This window comes from Mangifera indica, chromosome 8, assembly GCF_011075055.1.
Source record: "Mangifera indica cultivar Alphonso chromosome 8, CATAS_Mindica_2.1, whole genome shotgun sequence".
Taxonomy (NCBI): domain Eukaryota; kingdom Viridiplantae; phylum Streptophyta; class Magnoliopsida; order Sapindales; family Anacardiaceae; genus Mangifera; species Mangifera indica.
This window is the reverse complement of record NC_058144.1, coordinates 3917395-3939566: the sequence shown is the minus strand read 5'-3', so window position 1 is coordinate 3939566 and position 22172 is coordinate 3917395. Positions and strand designations below refer to the sequence as shown.

At 37.7% G+C, this 22172-nt stretch overlaps 7 protein-coding genes across 9 annotated transcripts; 3 read left to right on the top strand and 4 right to left on the bottom strand.

Moving 5' to 3' along the window:
* Positions 1–61: 61 nt before the first annotated feature.
* Positions 62–2910, bottom strand: LOC123223754 (pentatricopeptide repeat-containing protein At3g29230-like). Its single transcript, XM_044647108.1, has one exon. The coding sequence runs from the start codon at positions 2697–2699 to the stop codon at positions 834–836; it is 1866 nt and encodes a 621-aa protein (XP_044503043.1). The 5' UTR covers positions 2700–2910; the 3' UTR covers positions 62–833.
* Positions 2911–3009: 99 nt separating this feature from the next.
* Positions 3010–5620, bottom strand: LOC123223756 (pentatricopeptide repeat-containing protein At1g32415, mitochondrial-like). The gene is made up of 2 exons (XM_044647110.1): positions 4123–5620; positions 3010–3589 (listed from the first exon to the last, which is right to left on the bottom strand). Exon 1 carries the CDS (start codon positions 5607–5609, stop codon positions 4155–4157), a length of 1455 nt encoding a protein of 484 aa, XP_044503045.1. The 5' UTR covers positions 5610–5620; the 3' UTR covers positions 3010–3589; positions 4123–4154.
* A 75-nt stretch (positions 5621–5695) lies between these two features.
* Positions 5696–8188, bottom strand: LOC123223753 (pentatricopeptide repeat-containing protein At1g32415, mitochondrial). The gene has a single exon (XM_044647107.1). The coding sequence runs from the start codon at positions 8083–8085 to the stop codon at positions 5770–5772; it is 2316 nt and encodes a 771-aa protein (XP_044503042.1). The 5' UTR covers positions 8086–8188; the 3' UTR covers positions 5696–5769.
* Positions 8189–8872: 684 nt separating this feature from the next.
* LOC123222386 (transcription factor MAMYB) lies at positions 8873–10895 on the top strand. Its single transcript, XM_044645118.1, has 2 exons — positions 8873–9939; positions 10377–10895. The coding sequence occupies exon 1, from the start codon at positions 8931–8933 to the stop codon at positions 9900–9902; it is 972 nt and encodes a 323-aa protein (XP_044501053.1). The 5' UTR covers positions 8873–8930; the 3' UTR covers positions 9903–9939; positions 10377–10895.
* Positions 10896–11296: 401 nt separating this feature from the next.
* Positions 11297–15182, bottom strand: LOC123223092 (phosphoacetylglucosamine mutase). 2 transcript variants are annotated; one of them, XM_044646159.1, is made up of 9 exons: positions 15025–15182; positions 14674–14936; positions 14437–14556; positions 14190–14332; positions 13852–14100; positions 13038–13453; positions 12778–12953; positions 11832–11990; positions 11297–11737 (listed from the first exon to the last, which is right to left on the bottom strand). In XM_044646159.1, the coding sequence occupies exons 1-9, from the start codon at positions 15083–15085 to the stop codon at positions 11570–11572; spliced, it is 1755 nt and encodes a 584-aa protein (XP_044502094.1). In that variant the 5' UTR covers positions 15086–15182; the 3' UTR covers positions 11297–11569. The 2 variants fall into 2 exon arrangements, with proteins under 2 accessions (XP_044502094.1, XP_044502095.1); XM_044646160.1 differs by having other exon boundaries at positions 11894–11990; positions 15025–15181.
* Positions 15183–15450: 268 nt separating this feature from the next.
* LOC123223094 lies at positions 15451–16195 on the top strand. The gene has a single exon (XM_044646163.1). It carries the CDS (start codon positions 15511–15513, stop codon positions 15808–15810), a length of 300 nt encoding a protein of 99 aa, XP_044502098.1. The 5' UTR covers positions 15451–15510; the 3' UTR covers positions 15811–16195.
* A 1083-nt stretch (positions 16196–17278) lies between these two features.
* LOC123223093 lies at positions 17279–21660 on the top strand. Of its 2 annotated transcripts, XM_044646162.1 has the most exons (11): positions 17279–17448; positions 17530–17777; positions 18042–18169; positions 18292–18363; positions 18478–18623; positions 18734–18848; positions 18933–19013; positions 19359–19496; positions 20445–20532; positions 21086–21199; positions 21369–21660. In XM_044646162.1, the coding sequence occupies exons 2-11, from the start codon at positions 17534–17536 to the stop codon at positions 21389–21391; spliced, it is 1149 nt and encodes a 382-aa protein (XP_044502097.1). In that variant the 5' UTR covers positions 17279–17448; positions 17530–17533; the 3' UTR covers positions 21392–21660. The 2 variants fall into 2 exon arrangements, with proteins under 2 accessions (XP_044502097.1, XP_044502096.1); XM_044646161.1 differs by having other exon boundaries at positions 17280–17777.
* Positions 21661–22172: the final 512 nt, after the last annotated feature.

Genomic DNA, 22172 nt, shown 5'->3' with positions numbered 1-22172 from the left:
GTGTGGATTTCACTTGTGCAGGTTTGCTCGTCCAACTAGAATAGAAATAGAAATTTAAAAATTCCACGCAAAAACACTGTAATTACTAATTCCGGCAGTTTTACGATGAAATTAGTTATATTTCTAATGTGCTTCTTATGATATAGCTCATCCAAACCTGCCTGTAAATTTGGGTCATCATAATCCTCTATAAGAAAGGCAGGAATTGCTTCCAAGAGAAAATGCTCTGGATTTCTCATAGTTATACCTACGATGGTCATCTAGCTTTGATGTCTTATGTTGAGAATCTTACAGTACAAGATAGAAGAACATCTCATTAGTAATTTACAAATCAGTTAAGCACTTATAACCATACCACCTGCAACTACACAGAAAACTCTTTCAAGTTTGTATGTTTAATAGAAATAGACCCTTCGTCTTTGTTGAATGATGTGCTGTGTACTCTACACAAACTACCATGGTGTTAGCATAGGCCGTCCAGCAGCTCATGCAGTGTCTCTCATGCCCAGTGTTGTGATGTATCTTAACACGCTCTGCATTGAAGACCTGGGCTAATCTTTTTCAAAGCTTGTTGCAAATGTGCTTCAGGTTGGTTCCTTTTGATCGGTGGGCAGGAATTCAAAAGGAAAAAATCACTCAGAGCTGTGGCTATCTTAGGGTTCCTGCTAAGTATCTTGAAGACTCCAGACAATTTGTAGCTTCTTGAATAAGGAAGTGGCATTTTTTTATTATTAACATTTCTCTTCCCCAAAATTCAGGTCAATAATGTTCAAATAATATTGAGAACCAAGCTTCAATTTAAACATTCTGTAAATCACTGCATCCAGATTATTTCAACCAGACAATTTCATTTGCATACCTATCTCACCCAACATGGAGTAAACGATAGTTCTCCTACGGGCAGAATCATTTGCCACAGTGAATTTGGAACCAAATTCCCTTAGGGGAACCAAGCTGGAGCCAACTGTCTTATGTAGTCTCTTTTCCCTCATCATCCTTCTCACATTTTCTACATCATCCCACTTCCCTTCTGAAGCATATATGTTAGACAGCAACACGTAAGGCCCGACATCCCTTGGCTCCATTTCCATTAGATGCTTTGCCACAATCTCTGCAAGTTCTGAATTTGAGTGGGTCCTGCAAGCAGAAAGTAAAGCTCCCCACAAGGCTGGACCTGCACCCATAGGCATCTTTCTAACTAGCTCTTCTGAATCTTTCATCAAGCCAGCCCGGCCAAGAAGATCAACCATGCAACCATAGTGCTCAACCTTTGGTTCAATCTTGTAAACTCGTTGCATAAGATCAAAACACCACCAACCCTCCAACACCAATCCTCCATGTGTACATGCTGATAAAACACAAACAAAAGTAGCATCATTGGGTGTTGGACCTCTCTTCTCCATCTCCATGAACATTTCTAAGGCTTTATCTCCTTCCCCATGAATACCGTATCCCATGATCATAGAGTTCCAAGACACAACACTTTTCTCAGGCATCTCATTAAACACATTTCTAGCCAAATCCATAGCTCCACATTTTGCATACATTGTCAATAGAGCAGTTGACAGTAACACATCAGGTTCAATCCTACTGTTTTTTATGTATGAATGAGTCCATAGACCTTTATCAAGTGTCCCTAAATTTGCACATGCGGTTAAGACACTGACAAGAGACGCCTTGTTTGGCCTAGCCTCCCCTTCTATCATTCTATCGAACAATCTCAAACACTCGTTATAATCCCTACATCGGACAAAAAGAGCCAACATTATATTCCAAGACACCACATTCCTCGTAGCCATGATGTCAAAACAATCACGAGCCAATGTAACATTTCCTATTTTTGCATACCCATCAATCATGCAATTCCAAGAGACAACATCCCTGAATGGCATCATATCAAACAACCATTTTGCTGTCTCCATATCCCTGATATCCACATAGCCTGATATCATTGAATTCCAAGTAAAGATATCCTTGTTAGGCAATAAATCAAATAGTTCACGAGCACAACCAACCTCGCCATTTTTCACATAACCATCAATCATCGAGTTCCAGCTCACAAGATCCCACACAGACCCATCATCAAACACCTTCCTCGCATCCGAAATTTCCCCAGAAACTGAATACAAATGAATCAAAGAATTTTTAACAAACAAATCCAACTCAAACCCGAATTTGACAGCGCGGGCATGAGTCTTTTTACCTTCTCTCAAAGACCTAACCTCTGCGCAAATCTTCTCCAACAATGGAAACGTATAATGGTTATGTTTAACACATTTGGGCAGCATTTTTTCATGATAAAATCTTAAAGCACCAAACGGATCATTCAACCCCAAAAAGCTTTTCATTATAGTGTTACACATAAAAGCATCAGGTTCTTCAAGACAATCAAAGAACACGACAGCAAGAGAGATAGAGCTTAAAGAAGTGCAAAGCTTTTTTAAGACCCGACTTGCGAAAAAAGAGTCTTGAGACAGGCCAGAGACTACGAGTTGTGTGTGGATTTGGTGAAAGTCTTTGAGTCCTCGGCATGATTCAAGTTGTAGTAAAATGGAGTGGTTTAGATGTTGGCTGTCTGTTTCTGTGATTTGGGGTTTTGACCAGAGAATTGGTGAGGGTTTAGAGAGGTTTTTCTGGGCTTTAATGAATTTGTCAAGAGAGAGTGTTTCGGTTTTAGAAAATTTGAGCCTAACTGTCATTGTCTGGATTGAAATCTGGCGGGAATCAATGGGAGCTTCGAAACAATGCGCGTTCCTGTTGGATTATATATACTGAGCAAAATATGATACGCTTACAATGTAGTGACAAAAATAGCCAATGAGAGGAATAAAAATCAGATTGTCCGAGTGTTCTCCTAGCGAGAAATTACAATACAAATTTTAACCTAAGTTTTGTATTCTTTCCAGATGACAAACGTGGACTTTACTTGAGACGGGACAGCAATGGTGGAAGCATTACATAAATGAATAAATGACTCTGCTGTATGTAAAGCTGAAAGCAGTTACTGTATTAATGAGGAAGCAGATGCTGAAAATGGACCATCAAATTGTGGTGGTACGCTCATTGAAACAGTTCTTTATAAAGCTGTTCGTATAAATCTTCACTGCATAAACTATATACGGTTGAATATACATGTAACTACATAGAAGATACGTGATTAGTGATTTTAAATTAATTTCATCCCACTGGTTTCTAGGCACTCCCATGGCCTTCCAAACTGCTTCAGAGTATAAAACAGAGTTGTTGCGGCACCGAGGCTGGTAATTACGGCACTTATCACAACCTATTGAAGAGTCACACTCGTTGACAACCATGGCCTGGACACTCTAACCATTACCGTATGCTGATGTAGTTTAAGAAACGACTACCTTTATTGTACCAACCACCCTGTTGAAAGTGCCATCACAGGTTTATCATTTGAATGGTACTGGTTCTCACAATCAGATGGCTCACCACCCTTCTCAAAGCTGTTGAGTGTCAAGGTTGGCTTTGTGTGTCGTCAGTCACTGCTGGTGAGAATCTGTAAGTGGTGTAAAGTTTGCCTGGTATATCTGGACTTGAAGTCGGAGCCTCAACACTCACACAATCACTGACAAGAACCAGAAAGCAAAAATAAGACTAAGGCTTCCACGTACTTGATTCTTTATCTTCTGTATCTTCTTTTTGTTGATTTAATTGAAAAACTTGACATGCTTCATGTAATGTTCAGCAACTTGAAACCGACAGTTTTGACTTCTTGGGGCCCTATATTTCAGGAAATATATTTCGACATGAAACGACAAGACAAGGGAACATTGCAGGGGTAAAAAGATCCAAAGGTCTGATTATTACTTTCATGTTATGCCAGCATCAATTTTTTATATATTATGAATTTCCTTGGCCTTGCCTTTTTTCGCAGCCTTGAGCTCAAATTCGTCTGAGCTGGTGAACAAGACAGCATATTCACACTTTTGTGAGTTGATTTTTACTGTCCCAACAAGTGATATAGTAATCAATCTCAGCACTACACAGTTTGGCTTCTGATCTTAACTTTTACTTTTAAGAAAATATAAGTTCTATAAATGATAGTCAATAAACAAATAATACAATAAATAAATAGATCTTGATCAATATATAACGTACCATGAATTGTTTTCAAAATTCTATGTCGATAGTTAGTCTACCACTTCATCTTCCTTATGATGCAATGCATTATCAATTTTAAATAATAGTGATAGCATCTCGGCTGCTTGTGGGTGTAATTCATCTCCCGATAGAAACGCATGAACTCCACCATTTATCACTATCCAACTACATCCCGGGTTCTTCCTGACACCCTTCAATCCCATTTCCTTTCTCAACTTGTGCTCTTCAGCATGTCGACCATTCATTGCATAAATGTTGCAGAGTACCACATGACCAGGAGAATTTAATGGGTCCAGTTCAAGGAGTCGTGTAGCAGCATGTTCAGCAATATCAACATTTTTCTCACCGAACCCACATACACCAAGCAATGCTCCCCAAATATGATGATCTGGTTTGAAAGGTAGTCCCAAGACAAATTCTTCTGCTTCCTTTACTTTTCCTGCTCGGCCCAAAAGATTAATCATACAAACATAATGCTCCAAACTTGGTTGAATTGCATAAACAGCATACATTGCATTGAATAACTTCCATCCCTGACTAACCAGCCCCGTATGACTACAAGCTGATAGAATGCCCAAAAAAGTAACGGAATTTGGATGAGTTCCAGATTCCAACATCAAATCAAAGACCTTTAGAGTTTCTGTAGCTAGTCCATGATGTGACAACCCCATGATCATGGAATTCCAAGAAACCAAATCTCTTGAAAGCATGTTTGAGAAAATAGTATATGCATCATCTATTACTCCACATTTTGCGTACATTGAGATCAGAGAATTCTCAAGAATCAAGTCAAATCCAGATTGTGTTTTAATCAGCATGCAATGGAGCTGCCTCCCCTGATCCAGATTTGCCATTGCGCCTGCAGCTCCTAAAAGAATAGAGTATGTAGAATTTAGAGGAGCAACACTATGAGCCCGCATTTCCAAAAATAGATAGGTAGCTTCTACAAAAAGCTCATTTTGGACATAGCCCGAGATCATTGCTGTCCATGCAACTGCATCTCTGTAAGGCATGTTATAGAATAAATAAGATGCATTAGATATGTCCCCAACACTTAAATAAGCATCAATCATTATAGTCCATGAGATCTCATCTCGGACAGGTATTGTCTCAAACAAATTTTGAGCCTCTTCAAGTTTTCCAACGCGAATATAACCACTGATCAAAGAATTAAAAGATTGAACATTACAGTTATGCATGTTCTTGTTGAAAATGCAGTGTGCAAAGTCCATGACGCCAAATATAGAATACATATGGATAAGACTCTTAGACAATCTACCATCATAGTCATCATATTCCAGCATGTTTACAATCACTTGAGCATGCAATTGCCTACCAGGATGAGGAAACCCCATACCAGCACAAGCATAAGCAAGTGATATGAATGTCTCTCTATTTGGCCTCACATCATATTTCCTCCTCATCTCAATGAAAAGCAGTAAGGCTTCTTCATGAAATCCATTCCAAGTAAACCCTCCAATCATGGCTGTCCAAGAAACAGTTTGGCTTCTGATCTTAACTTTTACTTTTAAGAAAATATAAGTTCTATAAATGATAGTCAATAAACAAATAATACAATAAATAAATAGATCTTGATCAATATATAACGTACCATGAATTGTTTTCAAAATTCTATGTCGATAGTTAGTCTACCACTTCATCTTCCTTATGATGCAATGCATTATCAATTTTAAATAATAGTGATAGCATCTCGGCTGCTTGTGGGTGTAATTCATCTCCCGATAGAAACGCATGAACTCCACCATTTATCACTATCCAACTACATCCCGGGTTCTTCCTGACACCCTTCAATCCCATTTCCTTTCTCAACTTGTGCTCTTCAGCATGTCGACCATTCATTGCATAAATGTTGCAGAGTACCACATGACCAGGAGAATTTAATGGGTCCAGTTCAAGGAGTCGTGTAGCAGCATGTTCAGCAATATCAACATTTTTCTCACCGAACCCACATACACCAAGCAATGCTCCCCAAATATGATGATCTGGTTTGAAAGGTAGTCCCAAGACAAATTCTTCTGCTTCCTTTACTTTTCCTGCTCGGCCCAAAAGATTAATCATACAAACATAATGCTCCAAACTTGGTTGAATTGCATAAACAGCATACATTGCATTGAATAACTTCCATCCCTGACTAACCAGCCCCGTATGACTACAAGCTGATAGAATGCCCAAAAAAGTAACGGAATTTGGATGAGTTCCAGATTCCAACATCAAATCAAAGACCTTTAGAGTTTCTGTAGCTAGTCCATGATGTGACAACCCCATGATCATGGAATTCCAAGAAACCAAATCTCTTGAAAGCATGTTTGAGAAAATAGTATATGCATCATCTATTACTCCACATTTTGCGTACATTGAGATCAGAGAATTCTCAAGAATCAAGTCAAATCCAGATTGTGTTTTAATCAGCATGCAATGGAGCTGCCTCCCCTGATCCAGATTTGCCATTGCGCCTGCAGCTCCTAAAAGAATAGAGTATGTAGAATTTAGAGGAGCAACACTATGAGCCCGCATTTCCAAAAATAGATAGGTAGCTTCTACAAAAAGCTCATTTTGGACATAGCCCGAGATCATTGCTGTCCATGCAACTGCATCTCTGTAAGGCATGTTATAGAATAAATAAGATGCATTAGATATGTCCCCAACACTTAAATAAGCATCAATCATTATAGTCCATGAGATCTCATCTCGGACAGGTATTGTCTCAAACAAATTTTGAGCCTCTTCAAGTTTTCCAACGCGAATATAACCACTGATCAAAGAATTAAAAGATTGAACATTACAGTTATGCATGTTCTTGTTGAAAATGCAGTGTGCAAAGTCCATGACGCCAAATATAGAATACATATGGATAAGACTCTTAGACAATCTACCATCATAGTCATCATATTCCAGCATGTTTACAATCACTTGAGCATGCAATTGCCTACCAGGATGAGGAAACCCCATACCAGCACAAGCATAAGCAAGTGATATGAATGTCTCTCTATTTGGCCTCACATCATATTTCCTCCTCATCTCAATGAAAAGCAGTAAGGCTTCTTCATGAAATCCATTCCAAGTAAACCCTCCAATCATGGCTGTCCAAGAAACAATATTCTTCTCTGGCATGGTCCGAAACAAAAGATACCCCTCTTTCACTTCACCAGCTCTACAATACCCCGAGATCATACTAGTCCAAGTAACGACATTCCTCTCCTCCATTTCCTCAAACAAAGCCCTTGCTTCTCTCATCCTACGACTCTCCACATATCCTGAAATCATAGCATTCCAAGAAACCACATTCTTTTCTGGCATACTATCAAAAACCTGTCTAGCTTCCTTTAATTCCCCATTCCTTATCAACCCAACAACCATCGAGTTCCATGAAACAACATTCCTCACTGGCATTTCTTGAAACAGCCTCCTTGCCTCACTGATCCTCCCTCCATCTGCCAAACCACAAATCATCGCTGTCCATGATACAACATTCCTCTCCGGCATCACCTCAAACAAGCTGACCGCCTCGCTCAACCTCCCGTTGTGCAAAAGCCCAGACAACATGGCATTGTAAGTAACAATATTTTTATACGGCATGAGCTCAAAAAGCATTTGGGATTCATCAATGAAGCCATTTTTTGAGTATTTTGTGAGTAATGAGGTAAAATGGACGACAAGCCAATGGGGGTGGTTCCGTTCTATCGTTTTGTCGATCAGTTTCCGTGCATCTTCAAGTTTGTTTATAGAAAGACAGTGGAGGATTTGATAATCATTGGAATCAAGCTTATCGTCATGGGTTTTGCGGAATTTCGCTTGGGAGTTGATATGGCGAAGATGAAGAAAATGGCAGTGGACATTGAGAGCAGGTTTTGCGAGAGAAAATGGGATTGTTTTGAAGCATGAGGCGCGCATTAACTGTTTTCCAGAACTGAACTGTTTAACAGAAGCAAGATTGAACATCAACGGGCGCCAAATTTTAGGTTTTCAATAGAAGTAGAAATTAATGTTACCGACAAAAATTGTGTAAAGACGGACCTTATATAATTAATTTTTTCAATTATTTAATTTATATGCACCTAATCATCTCTAATTTAGTTTATGTAAATTAGATATGAAAAAAAAATATAATATTAAAAATAAATTATAATTAAATATACGAATAATGTAAAATACTTATGCGTGAAAGTAAAGTCATTACTTTGATGTTTAAACATTAAAAACGAATAACGATATTTGATTTTAAAAACAATTATTATGAACTTACTCAAAATTAAAATTAATAACACGAATTATGATGGGGTGATTTTGTGGTTTTTCAAACATGTAGGCGTGCAAGTAAGGTTAGATTTGAATCGAATCAAGCTCAAATAAACTTGAGTTTGAACTCGGCTCCATTCACATATAGCTGAGCTCGAGTTCAAGCTCGAACTCTAACTCATGAAAGTCAAGCTCTATTCGAATTTGATTTGATTTATTTTTTGTTATTAAAACGACATCATTTTAATATATATTGATCGAAACGATATCGTTTTATATTAAAATTTTTAATTGAAAAATTTAGCGAGTAGCACTACGACTGACTCTTTTCAGACTTATTCAAACTGAACTCGAATTTAAATAGACTCGATTCGAATTCAACTCTACGCGCATGCCGCATGATGGAGGTGAGATTTCAGTACGTGGATAGTTTACACCGAATCTTGGGTGGGAAATGGTTAGTTGGCATATATATGGATATGTATTATTATGGAGTAGTCGCTGTAAATACGCATCTGGGGTTGCGGTGTCAAGTCTGTTGATAAAACATGGAGTTCTTGGATGAAGATGCCAGGCCTCGATTTCTTTTCCAGTCACGTCCTCAGGCTTCATCATCTCCAGATAATGAATACAACACCAACTTTAATAAACCCACTAAAACCTTCATCTTTATTTCCATTTCTATCTCTTCACTTTTCATCTTCCTCTCCTTCTTCTTCTTCCAAAGCGAGCCCTTGAAGTCCCTCTTCCTATGGCTATCCCTCTCCCTCCTCATTGGTCCTTTTGCCCCCTCTGACGTCACTGGCGGTCACACTCGCGTGGGTCACGGTCCAATTCTTGAGAACCCTGTTCAGGATCAACAGATCGAACCTGAACTAAAGAGGAAACCTAATAAAAACCGATCTTCAATCAATAAGTCACAGGATTTTTGTGCTAGTAATGTCCCGGCTATTGAAAACGCAAATGGGTCAAGTGGATCTGTGCCAAAAGACAAGAAAAGTCAAGCTTTGGAACAGAGGGAAAACGGGGTTGGTAGAAATGAGGAAGAGAAGGAGTGGACTGAAGAGGATGTTGAGATTTTGAAGAAACAGATGGTGAAGAACCCGGTTGGCAAGCCGAAGAGGTGGGAGGTGATTGCCGAGAGTTTTAATGGGAGGCATAGAGTGGAGAGTGTGATAAAGAAAGCGAAAGAATTGGGAGAGAAAAAGATTGATGATAGTGATTCGTATGCACAGTTCTTGAAGAATCGAAAGGCGTTAGATGTGAGACTTCAAGATAAAAATTTAGGATTGGTGACGGAGAATGGTGGAGAAAGTAGGGAAGATGATAAAGAAAATGGATGGAGTGCTGGAGAGGATATAGCTTTGCTTAATGCATTGAAAGCCTTTCCTAAGGATGCCCCAATGAGGTGGGAGAAGATTGCGGCTGCTGTGCCTGGCAGATCAAAGGCTGCTTGTATGAAGAGAGTTGCTGTGTTGAAAAAGGAGTTTCGGAGCTCTAAAGCTGTTGCTGATAGCTAAAAGACTGATAATGTCATTTACAGAAGCCATCACTGAGGTAACTGATGATACATTACAATTGAAATTTAAAAAATCAATATCATTATATGTAATGGATTAAGAATTGAAATCCTTGGTAGTTTTGTTGGTAACTTAAGAGATAAGAAAGTAATGTGTAAAACAAATTATTCAAAATGTAGTAGGGCTTGCACTCGTTATTGCAATAAGATTAAGCCTGGGGATGTGGTGATTATGCATAGCTGGTTGATGAATGAATTTGTTTGTTGATCTTTAGCTTTTGTTTCTATCTTTTTTGTATCATGGGAACAATGAAAACTTGTTTGCTGTTGTGGGATTCATTTGGATCGTCTTATATTTGTTGGACATTAACAATGTTATTTGTTGTTGGGGCAATTTTACATAATAGTGGTTAGACATGGGATGGGAAGGATAGTGCCAGATGTAAATCATTTAATTTGCTTTGATCATTTGCAGTGGAAAGATTGATTGAAGTAATGAAATTAAAATATGATAATGACAAGAAGACAGCCAAACAAAGGGATGGATTCAATTGTGGTTTTGGGCATAATAGAGAATCCTCTGGCAATCTACTAGTTGGTTTCCAATTTCCTGCAGCTCTGATGGCAAAACTAATCATTAGAATTCAATTCAATTACTTGCAGTTTCATCTTAATTATTGGTTGAAAAACTTCTAGGTATGCTTGCTCACTCAATTTTTTTTTTCAGTTTCTCATTAGAAGTGATTTGTTTCATATAGTTCCATGCATTGAGCTGTTAATTCCTAACTGTTTATGCTGAGGAGCTTTGGCATTGACAATTTCTCTTGATGAACTGATTAACCTTTGGCAAAGAACGTACTAAAAAATAAAACCTTTTGCAAAGAAATAGTGAAAATGACACCTCATGGTTTGACTTGGTTCTCTATCTGGCTCTTTCCCAAGTGAAAATTGTAACAGAGCAGAGGTTCAAAGAGTTTGTTGAGTATTGCATAAATTGAGCATCCCCATGTGGAATTAATTGGTCACCATCTTCATCTGCAGACACGTTGATTAACTACATGGTTTTCTATCAAAACCCAATAAATGCATTTAGCAACTAACTTTCTTAAGTTACATCTTAGGATGAGAATAAAGCTACATATGGTTATAAGTGAAAGCCTTTTTAGCATCACGATTCACTACTTGAAAGGTTAAATTTAACGGTAACGCGAATACTTTCCAATTCTGGTCCTCTGTTCTGCTTTGGGTTGTAGTACCCTGTTGCGATTTCATTGTTCAAGAATTGTTAGAATATTGGTTCTTCCAATTTTTATATGGGTCGTCATGCATTGAGGTGGGTATTCCTCTGAAAAAGACTCATTAAGACAAATACCACCAATTGATTACAGTTAACAATGCTGTTAAATTCCAACTCTTATTTTCACCCAATTAACCCCTGAAATATCAAGGCCATAGCGAACGATTGTAAAAGTTCGACCATGCCATTAAAAGTACAATGAAGTATTTTACTATCCACATTCATGTGTCTCAAATCATATTCCATTTTGCAACATACAATTTTTTTTGTAAAATACCAAATAAGAAATCTCAATTATTAGGCACTTTAGCACCCACAATGATCAGAGATCAGTAATCGGTAAACTGGTCATCTGTAGTTAAAGAAAAAGGTCAGAAGCAGTTATTTGGAGCTGCTGAAACCAAGGAATCGGTCCACAATTTCAGCCACAGAGTTCGCAAGGCTGTCTGCTGCTTCTTGTGTGGACGCCTCTGCATATACGCGTATGACATCCTCTGTACCTGAAGGTCGTATGAAAGATCTGCCTTGATGATGTTTTGCTGCATCATAAATAAAATCTTCACAGTTACACATTTTACAATCTTTTGAAAGATTGGAGAAATTTACAATCTCTTGCATATGGGTTCCCATTACATGTAAAAATTCATGAGTGAGCAACATTACTAAACCACAAAGATTCGAAGTCTGAATGATACCAATTTCAGCATTAATAGCTTCTTGAATGCCAGGGGGGCTCACGGCCACAGTTTCTGCATTTGCTGTGACACAGGCACTTCTGTCCACAACTTTAACCTAGACTCAAAGTGAATCAGAGGAAGCATCAATTTTATGAAGTGAAAGGATAAAAAAACTATAAACAAATAGCCATGTATTGAAAAAAAAAAATGACTGATCAACCCCAAAAGGTTGCATATATATTTCCACATAACCCACGCTTGAGGTATTAAAAAAATGCAAGTGTTATGAACTCTACTTAGAACTTTTAATCAACCATACAGATGCAGCTCGATGCAGCTACAGAAAATAGTGAAACCCATGAGAGACCTCATGTTTTTGTTTGCAAAAGTAGTAATGAGATTGTTGTAGCATAGTAAGCGGATTAAACTTGATATTAATTTTTTTCCAAATTATACAATGTAGTATTACGTCAACATAAGAAAATGTAAGTAAAAAAGAAAAAGGAAAAAGGTACGTTGAACAAGTCAAACTAATTTTTTTCTTGGTATCCTCTCATCTTGTCCATAAATGGAACTGCTCATCACTTAACACTCATGCATTTCTAAGCATATGATGCAAAGAATCTCAAAAACAAGACCAGTTTCAGCACATTCCAAGAATAGAACTATAACAGGATTTAAGCAGCTTAAAGATATAGCTAATAGCAATAGGAGAAGAAAATGAAAAGGCAAAGTGGATAACATACATCATAGTGTACAATAAATATGCGAATGAAAGGACCAATCAATGGCTAAAGCTCTTTCACTTCAAAGATTCACCAGATCTACCAAGAGTCAATACCAGCAGCAACAGGAGGGGCAAAACTGAACCTAAGAATCTACCACAGATTATGCAAACTGACCTTTAGTTGCCTACTTGGTAGATCCTGATACAGCTCATTCCATTTATGTATCGACCATCCCATGTGTCGCAATATAGCCTCCACCAAGAGCACACCACTCAAAGCATCTCCGACAGCTTGATTGATGAGTTTGCTCACTGCCAACAGTCTCAAAGAAGCCTTTTGGGCTTCTGAACCTGAACAACAACCAAGAAATTCAATAACACTGGTTGTTTGACAGTCATATCAGCGCTAGGATACAGAGTAAAACAAAAAATAACCTTTAGATATGGAAGTAAGCTCGTTATTTCTGGCCTCAAGCCAGCATAAGAACTGGTCTGAGAACAAGATGGTGCCATGACCATTGGCCTCAAAATAGATCCCTATATCATACTGAGCAGCTTTCTCATGCAAGTATTTCACCCCTGTTGGCGTAAATACAACTTCCAGGCCCAACCGCTTGAGATAATCTGTGGATGCACCATTTGCATAAGCTGTTTGTACAACACCGAGACGAGCTCTATAATCATCTTTTTCTTTTGTATCTCCCTCATTGAGAAAACTTAACTGCTCCTTGATGAATACAGCAAACAAAGACAATATCTTGTCCCCATCAACAAGATCAATTTTGCAGCCACTATTTGATGGCACAATGAAATAGACAAGCCGATCAGCATCCCCATCCAGACTTGCACACCTGAAAAGCTAGATCCATCCATTCAGTTAGTGCCCCTTTTACCAATCAATCATACTCTACATAAAAGAGTTAGCATAAAATAAACAGAAAACATATCCCAAACTGCATCTGGTCGAGTCATTCAAATTAAAACCTCAAAAAATATATACTCCAGGAAAGTGACACATAATCCTCTGTTATCCAGCCAAAACTGGCTATTTCCATGTGCATGACAAATATTAAATTGTAATCATGTAACTCTACACAAAAGGCAGGTAAACAGGTATCAAAAGTCAGATCTCATTGCAGCAATTTCATTACAAAAATTAGCATGATTCAGGCATGTAATCAAAGCAACTTAAGAAACTCATTGTACAGTTAATAAATAAATTCAGATCTCCTGTCACAAGATAGCTGACCTTATCCCAGCACAGTTAGAGCTAAATCCATGTGGAGCAACCTTCTCTTTCTGAACAAAATCAGCACCAACTCCTTCATTGAGCACACCTCCTCCTTTTCCATCATTACGAACCTCAATAGCCAAACCATTCAGCTTTGTCTTCATAATTTCGAGTTTTTCTCCACCCACACCATTAGCCCCATCCACCATCAATTTGTCCTCACTGTCATTAATTTTTCTTCCATCAGGGATCAAATCCATTAAGCACCTGCAGAACAATGCAAAAACTTTAAATAAAAAAACTGAAAATCATAACGTCAAACCACCATATAAATTACACTTCTAATGCAAACCAACCTGAATGAACTCAAAAGCTGTTCAAAATAATCAGATTCAGTCGCTTTCAAGTTCTTGTTTCTAGCACGTACCATCCAGTGTAGTTGTGGAGAAGTCAAAATTCCCATGTTATGGGCCAGTGCCCCCAAAACGGAACTGACTCCCTTTCAATTGAACGTCATACATATATCAATAAGATAAGATTAAAACCCAAAAACAAAAGAGCCAGGCTTTCCATGTATAAGTTTGCTAAAAGTGGGAGCATTACTTGTTTAGCAGCTTCAAGAAGAGATTCACCACTGGGCCTCGTGTCTCTTCCCAACAATATCTCTGCTGAATGTGTTCCATCAAAGGGGATATTTTCCTTTTTCACAAACTCTTCAATCAACTATTAAAAACAATCAAGGGAAGTGAAGTGAGTTGTATGCAATTCCCAATTAAGCAAAATAAAGAAGTTCGTAACTGAAATTAGAATAAATGTTGGAAGTGAGTGTTTAATACTGACGGAAACGAGGGTTTCGGGATCGGGAGCATTGGCGAGCTGATCGGCGAAAGGTTCCCAATCTTGAGATAGCATTCCACCACTAGGATCAGCGATTTTGACGCCATTATCGGTGACTTTGTTGTGTGAAGCTGTGATCATCAAGCCGATCACCGATTGGGTCTTCAACGATCTCAAAGCGGCCAATATTCCTACTCTGTGAACCGTTGATTGAAGGATAGAAGCGTCTGCTCTAAACCCGGCAGTACCGTACGATAGCTTCACCCCTGACAAAAGAAAGGAAGAGAAATGAGGCATTGTTTGATAATAATGTAACATGGGACTTCGTTTAGATATAAAGTTGAATGCGAAGACCTGGAGGAGGAGGGAAGAGAGATGAGGATTTGAGAAGGTGAGACCGTCGTTCTTCGTTCATGCTTAAAAATTTTTTCTTCTGTCTAAGCCGTGCAATCGAAAGGCTAACCGATACATGTACTATGCCATGTAATCTGTTTTATGGTAAAATTTGTTCAACCCCCTCGATTTTAGTAATTAACCGAACCCCCCTTCACCGTCAAGATTCTTGACGTTGGATACCAAACGGACTGAAGTTAACACAATGTCTATAATACCCTTTCAAAGGATGGCAACTTGATTGCGTAGTTGAAACTTGAAATGAAAGTATCAAACTGAATTTAAATCGTCCTTTTTATAAAATGACAGGAATAACCTTTCACTACAAGTGCAATTGTGACATTTTACGTAAATCCCCAATCCCTCAGCCTCAGACCTCAAGTCTTATCACATCGAACAAGAAAAATAATCATTTTTCATAAACCCTAAAACCGCTGAAATTAAACCATGGGTCTTCTCTCTTGGTTCAAGGGCAACCCAAAACCAACGCTCCAACAATCCGGATCTTCCAAATCAACAGACGACTCGAAATCCAAAATCCCCGCTGCCCCGGGCATGAACGGTGCCGTTGAAGTGCCCCGACCGGCTGAGAGCGTGACGGTGTTCGAGTTCGGGTCAATTGCTGCTTCTGCTGATAAGGTAACTGTAGCTGGGTACTGCCCCGTCTCCGACGACCTGGAGCCCTGCCGTTGGCAGATCCTGCCGGCCAGTGAAGCCGAAGCGCCCCAGTTCCGCGTTGTATTTTGATGAGATAAGAGAAAAATCGCTTGTGAGAAACTAATTGGAAGAATTAATATAATTCTGTTCGAATTATAGCTGTTTGGAGTGTTCGTTTACCCGTCTTTATATAATTTAATTTAGTTATAGATTATTCTGATCTTAGTCTCCCCCAGATGATAAATTGTGATATAATTGTGGGTTTTAACCCAGGGATTTGACTTTGATCCATCCTGTTCCTCATCCTTGTATTTCTTGCTGAACTTCTTCAGGTTTTTCTTTGTCTCTTCTTCTTTCTCTGCACTCAGCAACAGGGGTGACCTTGGGCCTCATGAAAAGTGCATATATGGGAAACTTGTATTTATTCGAATTTTTGTGGTTAATTCCAAAAAGTAAAACACTGCTTTAATGGCAATTGGCTACAACAAATTTGAAGAACGATGATAACTCCATCAATAGTGCTCCCCATCCAATAACCCCTGCATGCTTTAAGATGGCTGGTATTGCAATGCTTCCAACTGCTGAAGCTCCAGTCAAAAACTTGTTGCATTGACCCAGCTGTTGCATCATTTGTTAAAATGAAACTGAATTAGATGATTGTTCAATGCTCAATCTCGAGAGATGTTGATATAATGTTACTTGTGTAACATTGTTCAAGGAAACAGGACAAACCTGTTATCAGATTCAGAAATTAAAGAAGAACCATCAGAGCCCACAAAGAAAAGCACAGGCATGGGAAGAAGCATGTACATTATTACTGCAAAGAGCAATGCGGCAATGTTTCACTAGAATACATTGCTTTAAAGTAAGTGGCTTGGCAAGAAAATATTTGTCATACTGAATCATCTGACTAAACTATAGGAGATAAATAATACAAAGCTCGACTGACCAATATTTGCAATACAATTTCTCCAGAGACTAAAATGGCCAATGAAGCAATTATCATAATAGAGATTGTTTTCCATGGTTTGCATCCTTTGTGTCTATATATCTTTCTCTTCAGCCGTTCTGCACATCCTTCGTTTTGATGTCCTCTAAAACTGAGTTGAAACACAATGTGGAGATAATAATGGCAGCAATTTGCTTTATGGGTTATACTTGGCACCACCATCTCTTAGATAATTGCAGTCTGAACTCGAACAACCTCTGATTCTTGCCCAAAAACAATAATATTCTCAGCCAAGTCAAACACCATAGTCTTAAAACTTCGTTTCTAAAATTGGCTGGATTAATCAAAGTCTTCAAATTTAGCGACAAACGCTAATGGATTAATCACCATGAAGACTTATAGATGGGGTGATTTACGGTTTCTTAAACCTTGGGGGCACGCGGGTAACGTGGTTTGGGGGGGGGGGGGGGTGTTGATTGGGATTAATGTGGGGGTTTTTTACAGGCGGACCATGTGTTGGGATAATAATTTCCATATTTTTGGGGGCCCCATTAAATTTGAGAGAATTTTAAAGAAAACCATGTTGCTTGTTTAAATCTCAAACATCTTTTCAATTTTCAGTCCCTCTTGTTTTGTAATCTTACATTGTCATCATGGTTTTATTTATTAATATTCCAGTTATAAAATGTTCGAGAACAGCGTTTCTGGATCTTCCAGCAAGACGGGAACGAGCCTCTGCATACTGAAACATTATCACCTTTCCTCAGAATTGCTCACAAGTACCGCTCCTCTTTGCATCCAAATCAAATTTCGGGAATAAAAAGCCATTTTTTTTAGTTTAATATTAAATTCCTTCGTAGATCAATGTCTTCGACAAGTAAGAAGCGCCCAAAACCAAAGCCTGATTCATCTTCTTCTTCCGTTAGCTGGGTGATTGAACCGCCGCAAAGCTTATTTCCATCGAAGCGAGAGTTGTTGAATCTCGTAGCCGTTCTCGCCATCGCATCTTCAATCGCTGTAACCTGCAATTACTTTAGTAACCTTTTTAACCCCACACAGAACCCTTTCTGCGATTCCAACATAATAGACTCCCCAGATTCTCTCACAGGTTAGTCAGAATTTTCTTTATTCCAAGAAATTATGTGTTTTTTGTTTGTATCGTTTGTTCTTGTGATGATAATTCATATTGTAAAACGTAAATATGTAATTAGTATGGAATTAACGCTTTGTTGAGTAGATCTAATTGTTTTTTTTTTTTTTTAATTGAGAATTTGACATCAAGATACTTACTCCCTAATGCTGAGCATTGGATTTCAAAGTGATGCTTATCACCTGTATCAATGATCCTTTTGATGAATGCATGCCATTGCAGATGTTTGTGAGCCCTGTCCAAGTAATGGGGAGTGTTATCAGGGCAAACTGGAATGTCTTCATGGGTATAGAAAGCATGGGAGGTTGTGTCTGGAAGATGGAGATATAAATGAAACAGCTAAGCAACTCGTGCGTTCTAAGAATATTTCTCATTCTGAGTGTTCTGGTATTAGCAGAGGATATCTTGATATGCTTCTCAATATCCTGTATATATTTTTCTAATAGGCTTTTCATATGTGATGGAAGTGTAGGCAGAGTGGGTGGAGAATGTTCTATGTAAAGCGTATGCTCAACTTTTGTGTGGTGGAACTGGAGCGATCTGGGTCCGTTCTAGATTTCATGACATTTATTTTCGCTATACATGTACCTTTCAATGAAAATGCTTCTTTGATGTGTGTTGCTGATGTCTATTCTTAAGATTAAATGCCATATTTTAGGTTCAAGAAGATGACATATGGAATGACTTAGATGGACACGAGTTGATGGAGAATTTCAGGTCAGACAATGCCACTTATTTGTACACAAAGAAAAGGACAATGGAGACTGTTGCTAGATTTCTCGAGTCGAGGATGAATTCTTATGGGTGGGCTATGCTATTCCACCTTAAGTTTGGATTTTGATTAAGGAAGCACTGGATGCTATAGAGCAAACACTTTACCATATCTCTTTTCCTGTCTTTTCTTTCTGTGGTAGGGTCAAAGAGGTGAAGTGTCCAGACTTGCTAGCGGACCAGTACAAACCATTCTCTTGTCGCTTACATCAATGGGTCTTCAGGCATGCTCTAATCATTGTGCCTGTTTGTGCATTGGTACTTCATTTTGAAAGGAAACCTTAGAGTTATATAGATTTAGTATCTACCTGTTGAAGCTTTTGACCTTATTGAGATATACAGCTTGTGGTATGCTCATTGTTACTTTGGAAATTCCATCGAAGACGGTATTTATTAATCAGAGTTGAAGAGCTCTACCACCAGGTACAGAGAACTATGCATTTTTCATTGTCACAGTACATAGTTTCCTAGATTTGAGTTTGCGATTTGTTATTTGCTGTAAGTTCAATTCTCATTAATCTGCCTATCAATTGGATGAGAATTGAACTTACAGCTGGATGCCCCCATGAATGAAATGAGTTTGCTGAAGATTATTGGATCAGAACCTCCTTGTTTTAAGATAAAAGAACCTGTGAATTGGAAAATAAGAGAATGGATAAACTTACAAGAAAGGAAGGGAAACATAAGATAAAACTTGCCACAAATTTAACTCATGTTGAATTGATAGGAAATGAGACTACATTAATTGAAAATTTGCCACTTTGATAGGTTTGTGAGATACTTGAGGAGATTGCTTTGATGTCAAGGGAGGTAAATGGTGAATGTGAACCATGGGTGGTTGCCTCACGACTACGAGATCATCTTCTTTTGCCCAAGGAAAGGAAGGACCCTGTGCTTTGGAAGAAGGTAATCTTGTTTGTCTTTTTTATCTGTTTATGATGATCAAAGACTTATTCTCTTTTTTTTTTTTTGGCGTAATTAATGATCAAAGACTTACTAGTTTAATTTTCAAGTAGATAATAATGATTTATGGTTTTCTTTGTAAACATATCCTAATTGGTTAATTGTCTGCATTGAGTTTCAGAGTGAAGCTCTGGTAATATATAAAATAACAAGTGGCACTATATTTTTACACTTGTGTGGGATGAGGAAGTCAGTTTCTTGTAATGTAGTCTCATAGTATAAATATTCTTGTTTTGTATAGGAAAAGTCCAACCAATTTGAATATTTTTATCTGTTTGTTGTATTAATTCATTGAACTGTGCACCGTTTGGCGAAGATATTACTGAAATCACATTTTAGGCATTTTTGTTATGTCCCAGAACTATGAGAATTATTATGCCTTGTTCAGGGGTTATTCGTTTTGTCTTCAAATTAGTTCTGCAACACCTCATGTACTTGGCTGCTGGCTTGCTTTTTCCCACATTTTTTCTCTATGACCATATTACCGCATTATTTTCCACTATCATCTTATCTCACCACTTCAACTCCCACCAATTAATAGTCTTTGTCTGTTGTCATATCCATTTTGTAATTTGATCTTGAATGAATTGTATCTGTATCCAATAGACTCTTTTCAAGGGTACAAGTGGGATTATTTTCTTGTTCCTTTCTGTCTCCATAATTAGAACATGAAGAACAAGTGCTGAATTTTTTAACAGTTTTAGGTCAAGCAGGTCTGTAGCCAACTCATTAATAATCTTGACTATTGTTCTCTTTGTTGAGTCAACTTTTATACCATTCTTTAGTTTTGATAATAGCTTTTACAAATAGTTGTGCAATTCAAGGTTTCGTAATTGATAAAGTTTAAGAATTAGTTATCCTCTTCTATTTGTTGTAAAATTGCATTTGCAGGTTGAGGAATTGATACAGGAAGATTCTCGAGTGGATCAATACCCAAAGTTGTTGAAGGGTGAATCAAAAGTAGTATGGGAGTGGCAAGGTACCAAAGCCAGATTAATGATGTCTTTGCCACTTGTTTGACTTGACTGTTTTCCTAAGTTCACCCAACTACTTGCTTTAACTTAATTGATTGTGAAAGTTGAATGCTTGGTGAAGGATATTTGTTAGAAACAAAAGATTCAACACTGTAGCTACTAGTTTGTTTGTACGATAATATCCATTTAACAATTGTCAAGCTTGCAAGAATTAGGAATTGATGATCTCTTGTATTACTAAGTAATTGTTGAGAGAAAACTTAAATCCAGGAATTGTCCCTAGTACAGTCTAGACAAAGGAATTGGTCAGTTACCTCAGAAGGATGCCAATGGCAATTATAGATAATCAGATGTGGCCTACATTATTTGGATGTTAAACGTATACTGCTGGATGAAACAAAGTGAAATTTACATATTGAAATGTTATATGCCATGTTGACTTGACAAATGATTATCTGAGTTTGGATCTTTGTTGTTGGTATAATTTACCTTTTCTTCTTCTTGGGGTATTGCATAATCTATTATCAATTTTGAGCCATTCTTTGTCATACTATGTAGTTGAAGGCTCTCTGAGTTCTTCAAGTATGAGAAAGAAAGAAGACAGCATCAAATTGAAATCAACTGAAGGCAAGGACATTAAGTTTGATCAACAGAAGCGCATGTGGAAGGCTGGTGAGCTCGAACTGCATTTTTTCTTTTTTTGTTTTTAACCGTCATAATTCTGTCATACGTAAATGGACATGTCTACGTCAACATTGTCTTTTAAAGTTTAGGTCCTTGTGTGATTGGCTAGTATGCTGTGTTGGTATTGAACTAATGTGTCATCACAATGCTGCTGCAGAACCTAAAGCACTTGTCTTTTGACCCGGGACAATCAGTACCTCCTAGTCTTCTCTACCTTATGTGCTTCAGTCTAGACTCCGAAAAAAAAATTGAGTAACGAGATGGGTTGATAATTTGTTTAATGGAAAGTTTTTCTTTTCCTTTTGCAAAAAATTGGGCATTTGGGGGAATCAGGAATTATATGAGTGGTTGTATTCTACATGTGGTTTGCCCCCATATTCGTTTTTCTTGGATTCGCTTTTTCTGTGTACTAGGTATATAAATTCGAGAGAAATAGTAAAATTTCCAAATGCTACTGTGTCATATTGGAACTGAGATTCTCTGCAAATTATCTATCATGAATGCATTACTTTATTGCATTTGGAGGCAATGGTCTTCTCTTATGAAATAAGCAGCAGATGGTAAATCTGTGTATTGCCACCTAATGTAACCATGACATGGCACTAAATTCATATAATATATATTAAAAAAAAAAGACTCTGATTCGCCAAATGTGGACCCACTTGTAAGTTGTAATAAATAAATCTCTTTCCTATGGGATTTCATATGCTGGATTTTTTTTTTTTTTAACTCCCATTTCCACATTTATTTATGTTTTTCATAAATTTCTACTCAAAGTGGTCCAAACCCAACAACTCAATATTTTGTTTAAGTATTTGAAAGTATAATTGTTATTTTTTAGACTATGAAAGAACACATCAATATTTCAAAAAATTTTAAAACATTTTTAAAATTTTTAAAAATCAAATATTTTGAAAAATTATAACTCATTCTTCAAACATAAATAACAGAATAATAAAAC

What these genes read in the sequence shown, in the direction of transcription:
- LOC123223092 (XM_044646159.1), bottom strand. Translation starts at nt 15,085, where the DNA reads ATGAACGAAGAACGACGGTCTCACCTTCTCAAATCCTCATCTCTCTTC. An exon ending in CAGCTTTTGAGTTCATTCAG is followed by an intron (nt 14,101 to 14,189) that starts GTTGGTTTGCAT and finishes ATTGTTCTGCAG; the next exon opens with GTGCTTAATGGATTTGATCC. An exon ending in TACCAAGTAGGCAACTAAAG is followed by an intron (nt 11,991 to 12,777) that starts GTCAGTTTGCAT and finishes CTTTGAGTCTAG; the next exon opens with GTTAAAGTTGTGGACAGAAG.
- LOC123223756 (XM_044647110.1), bottom strand. Translation starts at nt 5,609, where the DNA reads ATGATTGGAGGGTTTACTTGGAATGGATTTCATGAAGAAGCCTTACTG.
- LOC123223094 (XM_044646163.1), top strand. Translation starts at nt 15,511, where the DNA reads ATGGGTCTTCTCTCTTGGTTCAAGGGCAACCCAAAACCAACGCTCCAA.
- LOC123223093 (XM_044646162.1), top strand. Translation starts at nt 17,534, where the DNA reads ATGTCTTCGACAAGTAAGAAGCGCCCAAAACCAAAGCCTGATTCATCT. An exon ending in ATGAAACAGCTAAGCAACTC is followed by an intron (nt 18,170 to 18,291) that starts GTGCGTTCTAAG and finishes ATGGAAGTGTAG; the next exon opens with GCAGAGTGGGTGGAGAATGT. An exon ending in TTGAAGAGCTCTACCACCAG is followed by an intron (nt 19,014 to 19,358) that starts GTACAGAGAACT and finishes CCACTTTGATAG; the next exon opens with GTTTGTGAGATACTTGAGGA.
- LOC123223754 (XM_044647108.1), bottom strand. Translation starts at nt 2,699, where the DNA reads ATGACAGTTAGGCTCAAATTTTCTAAAACCGAAACACTCTCTCTTGAC.
- LOC123222386 (XM_044645118.1), top strand. Translation starts at nt 8,931, where the DNA reads ATGGAGTTCTTGGATGAAGATGCCAGGCCTCGATTTCTTTTCCAGTCA.
- LOC123223753 (XM_044647107.1), bottom strand. Translation starts at nt 8,085, where the DNA reads ATGTTCAATCTTGCTTCTGTTAAACAGTTCAGTTCTGGAAAACAGTTA.